The following is an 11,541-nucleotide window of genomic DNA, read 5'->3' on the forward strand; positions in this document are numbered from 1 at the left end:
CCTACTGTTCGCTTGACTCAATTATCACTGTCTTCAATCTATCTATCTCTGGCTTATATACTAAAAAAGAGGGCGTCTAGCAAACACTGAGACATTCGCGGGTTCTCCGATAAGTCATGATCCTTCTAGAAATTCCAGCGTCATAACAATATAGTTCGCGAATTGCATGCCCCTAGGCTATAGCATGAGAGTCGCCAGGGCTGGTCTCGGATGGTATTATAATTTTATATTCGTAATCTTTTTCATTTTCCAATGTGTTTCTTCAACATAACATGCACCTCACTGTGGACCATGTACTGGAATGATATTAGCTGACGGCTTACTTAGGCCTACATGTGTTATTGAATTCAGAAATGACCTCCCATGAAAAAATAGCGACACTCCTGTAATGATGTATAGTCGCATGTATTGGTCACGTTAATAACTGGAAACAGCATTCGGAAGTTAAACCTAAATACTGAGTTTGTTACTTTATCAGTTGATTGCGTATAAAAAAAATGATAAAATTTATTAAACTTATCCCATATGTTCGCACAAAGTTTTGGGGGATTCTAGGCAAACTGTCCTACAAAAACGAAACTATAACGAGGGATAAAAAGTATCTGGTTAATTATGATATACATAGATACAGCGAACCTCTACATGGTTTCATTCTCAAACTACTTGTTATAAAAACGACAATAAAAAATTAACGCTGCAATTATATAATTACTGATGGTATTATTTAAAGAGTTATTTTAGTGTAAAACTAGCTTAATTCCATAATTCACCATAATAAAATATTGTTGCGTCAGCGAGGTCACGTGACTAGTATCACGCCACCTCTTTCTAGAAATATCCTGTTCCTTCAAGAATGCCCTAGCATTTACTAGACATGTGTTAGTCTTGTATATATAAGACATTAACGACGTGACGGGACAACAGTGTAATGAGTAATTGAATGTATGCGGACGAAATATTGTTGGCCACGTCAGACGTGAATTATAGTGTTGTTATAGAGCGACTGTTGAAATTAAGTGTATCGTAAAGTTGTATTCGGAAAGAATAAACCAGTTTTATTTAAGAAAGGACTTGTGTCGCTAAAGTTTCGTCGGAACGAATTTACGGAAAATTAATTAACAAACGGAGACGTAACAATATACTACTCACAAAAATAAACTACTCGTATATCTTACAGTGCAAACGCTATTAACCACTGACTGGCATCCTAAGTCATATAACCGAGGGTTCAATGTCAAAGTCCTGACACCATTAACTATTTAAATGCTGCTTACATTGAGTCAGTCAATATTTAACCCTAACACCATTAGCTGCTGATTTGCTTGCTTCCTAGGTCAGAATGTTAATGTTTATCACAATATATCAGATATTGCAAAGTAAGTTTTTATATATATAAAGTTCGTGATAGAATATTAAAACATTTGTTTTGTATACATAGGCCACTTCGTGATTTGGTATTTGAGGTACACACTAATAAAAGTCAAATTTCCTATTGCACAAACGTATATTTATTCGAGAATAAAAAAATAAGTAAAATGTTGACACCACAACATTCTCGTAAATAATTTATTTTGTTAATATGGAAAATAATAATAAAAAAAACGGTTCAGCAAATTATTGTTCTTAAATTATAGCAAGTAATAACCTTAAACTATTTAATTATATTACATTGTTTTCAAACCACGAAATAATACTGCCAGGGTCAACCAGAGAGGAAGGCCATTTAGCCTGGATCTCAAGCTCAAAGTTGTTTTTATGTGCCTCATTTCAAATTATAATTCAAATTGCCCAAGGGTCTCAAAAGCTGGAAGTGGCCCGGGCCTCACTGAACCTCCTGAGAGGGTCTGATTACTGCTAATAATAGCATTTATAAGTAAATTGAAGTAAAAAGTTTTCAGGTTTCTGACAATTGTCCCATACATTCTCCTTTGATTTTTGAATTTTAGCGCCATTTTTGGACATTTAAACATGATTTACTTACGTGAATGGCGTCGTTTTCTGATCTGGATTCCCAAATAAATAGAGGAAACTGTAAAAGGACGAACAAAGAAGAGACTGTACTTAATATCCCAAGCAAGCGGATGAAATGAGAAGCTGGGAACCTGAAAGATCAAAATAGGATGGATAATCCAAGATGCATCTAATACCTTCCCCAACAAGAATATCAACCACAAGAAAGGTAGATGCTCCAAAGTGATTTTAATAATGAACTATAAATTGTATGACTTTTTTAGTTTAATTACAAGTGTGTATGTGTGGGCGTTCAAAAGTTTAATTTCTTGGTTATCACAACTACATATTCCAACATCTTTTCCTCAGCCACAATCCATACAAGATATTCATATATTACCTTTGTCTTTCATTTTTCGATTTTAAACCCCTGATGACATAGGTGTTAAGGTATCATACATGTATCTTTATATTTTCAGGAATAAAACATCCAAACACACCAGATATATTTACCTAATAGGTATGAAAGCTGTTCCTACTGCTACCAAGAGAGCACGGAGGATGGTAACGATGGCAATAGAAGCATAGACTGCTATCCAGGTATTGAATAATTTCAACACTTGCACTGCAGCTTGGGTGAGAGTTGTAATAAACATAGGCCAGAAGCCAGCTTTTATCATCAAATGTTTCCTTTTGTCTGGATCTTTTTCTAAATTATAAAACATAAACTAGACTTCTGAATTAAACCAACAGCTTCATATAGAACTAAATAAGCATAAATTGTATTATCATTTTTTGCAATCCAATACCTGTTTGATTATTATTATTATTCCAGGCTAAGTTTTAATCAGATCAGCTTATGAAGCAACATATAAGTCAATGAGATGCACCATAAAATAGTATAATATATTTTTGTAATAAGTTTCGCGTGTAAAAATTTTTGTGAAAACAACATAGAAACTGGCATGAAAAAACAGCTCCTTTTTTAATTTTGGAAACAATTAAATAAAAATCAAATTTTAAGATTTTACACATCACAGTTTCTTAGTTAAAAACTAATCTACTCTGGTTTCGATACCCGTAATTGGTAGAACACACAGAAAGTCCATTATGTATCTCAACCCAATTGAGCAAATCTGGGATTTGATAGACCAAAAACTTGACAAATCAAAAGTTACTTCCAAAGAGACTTTGTGGGAGGTATTAGAGATATTTGGAGTAAACACCCAATAGACACTTTTATTAAATATGTTGTAACAATGCCTGAAAGACTTCCTGCAGTTAATAAAGCAAAAAGGGACACAAAAATATTAACTGTTTGCTGAACTCAAGCACTTCTACTGAGTTTCTGTTGTACTAAATATGATGATTAATAACATTGTGATGTTTCACCTGTGGTTCATGTTACATTGTTCTTTGAAAGTAGCCTGAAATCAAATTTTTGACTTAGTCCTAACACTTTTGCACAGTACTATATATTTACACTAAACGCATTATATTTCATTTTTAGAAAAAGTTGTTATAGATAATGAACTGAGAAACATACCTTTGGAAGCAGAACTAAGACAGAAATCCATAAAACTACCAGCCATTGGGGCCAAAACTAAAGCAGCTGTCTGTGACAACCCATATACTGTAGTGATGTGGCTAACTAAGAGAGAAGCAAGATTTAATTGAAAAATAAAAAAAAACAATATTTTCACCAACTAATTCAAAACTCATAAAAATATTTTAGAATACAAATTAAAAATTTCCAACTACAACTACTTCAGACAGCAACACTTTTAACTAATTAATTCTGTTTTGAATGGCCACAAATTTGATGGTTGGAATGGATAGTTATTGCATTTTTTTCACAAGGAACATATACTTTTTCTTACTTTCACCAAACTTATAAATCGTGTTTTGAAGTTTTACTTTGTTAAGTTCGACTTAGAATGTTTTATACATATTACCAGAATTCTGTTTCTGAGATAATCTTTGATGTATTTTCGTCACAATACTTGCTTGTTCCATTAATCCAGGTTGTAGCTGAGAGCCAACAACAAACAGTAGACATATTTCTTAACGTTATTTCTAGTAAGTCTTGAAAAACAAAACCTCTGCAGCTATTATTACATGTTATTTGAATCACTGACTACACAAACAATTACAGGTTTACACGAATATGTAAGATTTTGTTATAAGATATAAAAGCTCATTTTTATGCAGTTCAGACATGTAAATATCCATCATGTGATCTGAAATGCAAATAATTTGTAATTCACCCTATCTTTGTAGCTAAACATTTGGTAAAGGTGACTTTATTTCTTTGCATTGTGATGGTGTCATTCAAATAGATGAGTATAATGTCCCAGGGTATTTCACAGACAGTACACTCCATTGGTTATTGAAACATAACATAACATTGGTTATTGAAACATAACATAACATTGGTTATTGAAACATAACATAATCCTAATATTAGCACAGATTGCTACAACCCATTAAGACTAGTAACAGCTGTTTTCTTTCTGCTTGATTCATTGACTTGCACTTTCTAATATTCAACTTTCTAATCCAACACTGAAAACGATTTTTGATATCAATAAAGCATCATAGTACAGTGAATCCTTGGCGATGGGTAGACTCCATCTTTGTGATTTATTTTACATTTCCCTAGACCTTTTGGATCTATCCTCATTCTTCATAAGTACAACAGGAGATAACCAAGGACTTGTACTAGCCTGTATAACTCCTTGTTCCTGCATGGCTTATATATTTGTAAAATTCTCAGCCCTTTTTTCAAGTGGCAGTCGTCTGGCTAACTGATATTTTGGAACTGCATCATCAATGTTACAAAATAACTTTTTTGTTTCGACCAACTTATGAAGTCCTGTAGCGAAGGTTTCTTGATATTATGTTATAAAAGAGTCATGTAATTTATGATATTGATCAGTTGTAAGAACTCCATAGCTCTGGTAATAGAACTGTAATAAGCGAGGTGGTTCGCTTCCTTTATGTCAGAATTTGGCATAAGATTTTCTCCATTTTGTTTCAAAGGTGACCGATGTTCTTTGATGTGAGAGTACTAGGTGTTTAGCTTCACATTTTGCAATGTTTCATTGCGGCTTTAACTTTTTGGTTATATATATAATCCAAATAGTTTTTTCTAATACCATATTTTATAGTATGTGGTGTTTTAAGTGGGATTTATTGGATGGATGCATAAAAATGGTATAGTTAACCTGATCTTTGCATTTACCAATTAATTTTCCAAATGTTTTGTACTGTTATTAATGTACCTTGCATCTCAGTGATTTCTCTTAGCTCTTTTTCGATTTTGTTATTACAGTGTTTACTCACATTATAGACGTTTTTTGTACTTCGATTTAGACTTCGTTGATGTCTGTTTATATTTCAGTTTTGTTGATGTAATCTCTCTGTAATTCTTTGTTTGTTTGTTTTTTAATTTCGCGCAAATCTACTCAAGGGCTATCTGCACTAGCCGTCCCTAATTTTGCAGTGTAAGACTAGAGGGAAGGCAGTTAGTCATCACCACCCACTGCCAATTCTTGGGCTACTCTTTTACCTACGAGTAGTGGGATTGACCGTCACATTATAACACCCCCACGGCTGAAAGGGCGAGCATGTTTGGTGGGACGGGGATTCGAACCCGCGACCCACAGATTGCGAGTCGAGCACCGTAACCAGCTGGCCATGCCGGTCTCTCTGTGTAATTCTTTAAATAATTCACCGATCTGGTCTTCAATCAAATTCATTATTGTTCTTAATTCTTCTTTAAATATTGCAAGTTTTTCTTTTAATTTTTTCTAAATTCTTATTTCTTATCCCTTAACTTTTAGTTAATTTTCTATCTCTTTTTCTTGGTCTTTTAAAAAAATTCTGTAATTTCTTATTAATTTTATTTTAATTTCCTGTAAAGTTCCCTTGGTCTTGTTTTAGTTTTCTGTTATATTAATGTAGTTGTCTTTCTTTTCTCCTTGTTCTTTTTTCCCCTGATCTTGTTTTAAAGCCCTGTTTCTTACTGTTTCTTCTTCTTTCCACTGTTTCATTATCTGCAACAAATATTTTATCTCACACTGTACTTTTTTGTCATCAATAAAGTAGACGTTGAACGGGTTTTTAGATTAATTGGTTGAAATAATGCGAAATCCAATCCACTTAACGAAAACAAATTCTTCAATAGCGTGTTTTACAGGCTATCTTCACTGATAGGCCTAATTTCACAAAGAAAGTCTTGAAATGAAATTCTGAAACTAATGTAGCCTAACCTATACATAAACTTACTTGTAGAATTTCGTTACTAATTAATCGATAACAAAGACACTGACTGACTCAATACCTTAATAACTAAATCACTGTCTAACTCATTGACCGATACTAAAATGAATCACTTATTAACTAACACTGAACTGACTAACTAATTAAGCAGTTTAATTCAGACATTTTTTTAACGTGCTCTTATTTCTATTACAGTACAGGAAGCTTCTAGATTCTATCTAGGCCTTATCTTTCATGTAATTTCTATATGTTACGTCATAATGCCGTAAAAACATGGTTTCTCTAGCAAACAGTTATCTGAATTAGAATACTAAAAATATATATCTTACAACAATACTGAAGTTATTGACGTTATAAATATTGGTGGAAACATTTTTACCTTCGGCTGCTGCACCCGGAATTCTGATTAACCATAGATTGAGCGTGCCCACATAGAGGATAGTATACAATAATAGCCAGCTAAACCAGAACTGGTGTAGTTGGAAAGAAAACGAAAATAGTGACGCTTTTAAAGGGAGTTCTACAGCTTCTCTATCCCTGTTGTTGTATGGTTGAGGGTGGTTTGATACTGAAAAATCAAACAATTAAAATGATAAAGTTCACTGTAAGGAATTAATATTAGGCCTGAGGATAACACATGACAAGCAAAGTTCAAGTAGAAATATGTAACACATGATTTCCGCTCTAAAATATTGCTTATTTAAACCAATTTATATATATATATATATTTGTTTTAGAATATAGAATGACATAGTGTTTAATAGGTTCATCCCTATAATGTTATATATCCATTTTTAGTGTTAGTTGTGTTTCATTCTCGGATTAGATTAACAAAATTAGTTTCAACATATAAAGATGTATTCCAGTCTTTTAAACGAGATAAATAAAACTTTAGGAATTTAATAACCTGCAAATACTCATCGTAAAAAAACGTAAAGAAACAAGGCTGGAGATACTGTAGAGATTACTTACTCAAACTAATTTCTTTATTGTGATTAGTGGCCCAGCTGTTGCTTCTTTATTGTAATTAGTGGCCCTACTGTTGCTTCCTTATTGTAATTAGTGTTGCTTCCTTATTGTAATTAGTGGCCGTACTGTTGCTTCTTTATTGTGATTAGTGGCCATGCTGTTGATTCTTTATTGTAATTAGTGGCCCAGTTGTTGCTTCTTTATTGTAACTAGAGGCCCTACTGTTGCTTCTTTATTGTAAGTAGTGGCCATGCTGTTGATTCTTTATTGTAATTAGTGGCCCAGTTGTTGCTTCTTTATTGTAATTAGTGGCTCTACTGTTGCTTTTTTATTGTAAATAGTGGCCCTACTGTTGCTTCTTTATTGTGATTAGTGGTCCTGCTGTTGCTTCTTTATTGTAAGTAGTGGCCCTGCTGTTGCTTTTCTATTGTAACTAGAGGCCCTACTGTTGCTTTTTTATTGTAACTAGAGGCCCTACTGTTGCTTCTTTATTGTGATTAGTGGCCCTACTGTTGACTCTTTATTGTGATTAGTGGTCCTGCTGTTGCTTCTTTATTGTAAGTAGTGGCCCTGCTGTTGCTTTTTTATTGTAACTAGAGGCCCTACTGTTGCTTCTTTATTGTGATTAGTGGCCCTACTGTTGCTTCTTTATTGTAATTAATGGCCCTACTGTTGATTCCTTATTGTAATTAGTGGCCCTACTGTTGCTTCCTTATTGTAATTAATGGCCCTGCTGTTGCTTCTTTATTGTGATTAATGGCCATACTGTTGTTTCCTTATTGTAATTAGTGGCCATACTGTTGCTTTCTTATTGTAATTAATGGCCATACTGTTGATTCTTTATTGTGATTAGTGGCCCTACTGTTGCTTCCTTATTGTAACTGGTGCCCATACTGTTGCTTCCTTATTGTAATTAGTGGCCATACTGTTGCTTCCTTATTGTAATTAGCGGCCCTGCTGTTGCTTCTTTATTGTGATTAGTGGCCCTACTGTTGATTATTTATTGTGATTAGTGGGTCTACTGTTACTTCCTTATTGTAATTAGTGGCCCTACTGTTGCTTCTTTATTGTGATTAGTGGCCCTACTGTTGCTTCTTTATTGTAATTAATGGCCATACTGTTGATTCTTTATTGTAATTAGTGGCCTACTGTTGCTTCTTTATTGTAATTAGTGGCCCTACTGTTGCTTGCTTATTGTAATTAGTGGCCCTGCTGTTGCTCTTTTATTGTAATTAGTGGCCATACTGTTTCACAACTACATTCTGTTCGAATTTGAGTGACTTACTATTCTTACGTTGGTGTGATTCGCCAGAACTTCGGGTGGTCTGTGGAGAGCCTAAAAAAATCACAAATAATAAACATTTGATTTAAAACCACGTGATCTTTCATTTATTTTGTTTCATATGTGTTGTTTAGTCTATACAATTTAGTTTATAACAGATTAATATATATGTTATTATATCACAAAATTAAATCACCAAATGAAAAACATAATTTAAGATGATATCCTGACGTTTTTTATAGAATTATACGAGTCTACATTCTTAGTATATGCATTAATTTTCAAGAAACTGGTAATCAATTAAGTTCTAAAATGTGTATTGTAAATGAGAAATATATAACAATATAACGAAACAAAAATATTGTTGATGTATAGACAAGATTAAAGCCCAATATAATGAAAGCCAATTTGATCTGAATCTTTACTTTGTACATTTACTAAGGTTAACTTTGCAGCTACGCAAAGATGTGAATTTTGCTAAAAACGCCGAAAGAGACGATAGCCTTCACTTTCAAACATATATTAATTCTTTGTTACTTTATATACTCGCCATTATAGAATTTCGAATTATAGATCAGATTATTACAATTAAATAAGTTGACATATTTAGTTATATGTCGGGTAACTATATTGAAATAATATAGTTTTTAATTATGACTTTATTTAAATTTTATTGTATCTTTTATTGCTAACCACGTTTATAATGACGGTTGTTGATCTGTGAGTCTTCATCAATTTCACGTTATTGTTTGTTATCTTGTTAATGGCACTATGAGAGGTCAACGGACAGGCTTTTTCCATTGGATGATACCTAATCATGGCCATCACTTTGTAGACGAGGGCGTTGCTCGGATGATACCTAATCATGGCCATCACTTTGTAACGAGGGCGTTGCTCGGATGATTCTTAATCATGGCCATCACTTTGTAGACAAGGGCGTTGCTCGGATGGGTTTTGGAGTTATTGCAATTTTAGAGCTTTGCTGAGGGAGTTTTTCCGCTTCCCTGGAGAACACTCAAGCCTCCCTTCTTCGAAATATTGTGTCCTTTGGTTCTACATCATTTAACAATCCTCCCTAAGGAAGGTTATTGGTATTTCTCCAGCCATAAGTCCAAACTTTGCAGCGTTGCATTGTCAAATGGTTGGAAAAATTCATATAGAAATATAAAGGTATTAAAGATGTTAAACATGCCATTTGTAGCGCCACTGTTCGCATGTAGAATGAAAATACTCTTGTGTTTCCACATACGAATTTTACATATGAAACTCTTATCACTGGTATTATTCTTATTTCAGTTATATGTCACGTGTAGCAAAATTTTTTTAAACTAAAGCAGCATTTCAGGAATTGAAATCCCATACAAATCAGTAACTGTGACAATAGGCCTAATTAAACTACCTAAACTATTGAATAGCAAAGACATTTCTTGGAAACGTTCGTTGGCCACTTCTTCAGAACTAACAAAAGTTTATTCCAACATCAGTTTGTGCATGTTTAATTGAATTGTTAATTTTTGTGTTTGGCATTAACTACATTTGTTTCTTTTTTAATTGTTCTCGAACGTGTCTTGTACTTTCTTTAGTTTTTTTTTTTTCAGATAACGGAAACTGAGATATAAAGTTCAAAATTAGCAATTTTAATAAAACGATTACCTACAGAATGTTAGTTTCACACGTATTTAAAAAACAACAAAAATTTGATTAAATTGTAGTGTTTTGAAACTATTTGATCTTACAATTGTTGCTCACTGAAGCAGATCGCGTGTCCTACTTCAGGAAGAATAACTACGCTGTTTTATTGTTATCCTTGAAACCAACAATCACGCTTCTCTCTAATTATCGTGTATTTTTCTGGTTGCTTTGTGTTTTAAATGTGGCATTTTGTGAGATATTATTTTTTTTGTTTCTTATTTTTTTTGGTTCTCAAGCTAAGACTTTTCATCAACAATATTGGAAGCTTTTAGGACTTATTTGTCTGAAATTAGATATTTCCTGTTTTTTTAAAGTTATGAAGCTTTTCAAGATAGTATCTTACATCCCTCTATCGGTCCATAATCAAAGTAAATGCAAATTTAAGTCCAGTAAAAATATTTCAACTTAATGTATACAGACATATAGACTATCAAGTTTAAAAGAACCACCATTTTTGCTTTGCTATAAACAAATAAAAAGCCAGCAAATTACACTTAGCTGTTTTGAATTAGCTACATATGTCACTAGCAGAAAGTGAAAGCAGATCCAAATCTATGCTTCATTTGCTATTATCACCGGGACAAGGTTGTTCACCGTCCATAACTCAAACAAATGACCGTTATCTGCCGATCCTGGTTCGCTGCAATTGTATAGGGCACCTATTTGTTGATTGAATCATATGTTCGCAGCCGTAAATAGACATATTCAAACAAGGCTCACCTTATGCCAGATGTTCAATGAAATGAAGTAAACTCACAGTAAACACTAAGCCTATCTGCAATGATTCCAAGAACATGTCTAGTAGAACATCGATAGGTGAAAATAAATTCCTTTTTTCCAAGGGAGTCACGCTTCATATATTAATAGCTTGTCTAATTGAGATGTATAAATTGGTGACATCAATACTACGTATTCCTCAAATCCTTTACAGACGTAGGTTTACTGTGGTGAGTAAAAAATAACTAAGATGCAATGAATGACCATAATAGATGTTGAGTTGAAATATCATGAGCTGCAAGAAGTAAAGTTAATTCAAGTGTTTACATGCGTAAACAAAAGGTGTAATTTAAGAAGGAGAATGGTCTGTGGCAACAGCACCCAAAATATTTGGGGATTTCTATTTTTCAGACAACAGAATTGGATAGGTGCTGATGAAACTTTGGGACCAGTTGCATAGAGAGAGAGAGAGAGAGTTGAAGACACGGGGCTGGCTTATGGGTTAGGCACTAGCTGACCATCTCAGGCTATGTACCAGTACCGGTTCATTGTGAAAACAACTGAGGTGGGAATCATCTCAGGCTATGTACCAGTACCGGTTGATTGTGAGGACAAGTGACGTGAGGTGAGAATCACCTCAGGGTATG

General features: G+C 33.6%; 1 protein-coding gene across 1 annotated transcript in view; it reads right to left on the minus strand.

The window, feature by feature from the left end:
• The window catches only part of LOC106474326 (solute carrier family 43 member 3-like), a gene marked incomplete at its 5' end in the record, with an annotated part of 29,345 nt that overhangs the window by 4,002 nt on the left and 13,802 nt on the right, over positions 1 to 11,541 (minus strand). The window contains 5 exons of the mRNA XM_013935016.2: positions 1,982 to 2,102; positions 2,464 to 2,659; positions 3,497 to 3,601; positions 6,614 to 6,802; positions 8,489 to 8,539. Of these exons, the coding sequence (XP_013790470.2) occupies positions 1,982 to 2,102; positions 2,464 to 2,659; positions 3,497 to 3,601; positions 6,614 to 6,802; positions 8,489 to 8,539 (662 nt within the window). The remainder of the gene's footprint in view (positions 1 to 1,981; positions 2,103 to 2,463; positions 2,660 to 3,496; positions 3,602 to 6,613; positions 6,803 to 8,488; positions 8,540 to 11,541) is intronic.

This window comes from Limulus polyphemus, unplaced genomic scaffold (assembly GCF_000517525.1).
Source record: "Limulus polyphemus unplaced genomic scaffold, Limulus_polyphemus-2.1.2 Scaffold7072, whole genome shotgun sequence".
Lineage (NCBI taxonomy): Eukaryota > Metazoa > Arthropoda > Merostomata > Xiphosura > Limulidae > Limulus > Limulus polyphemus.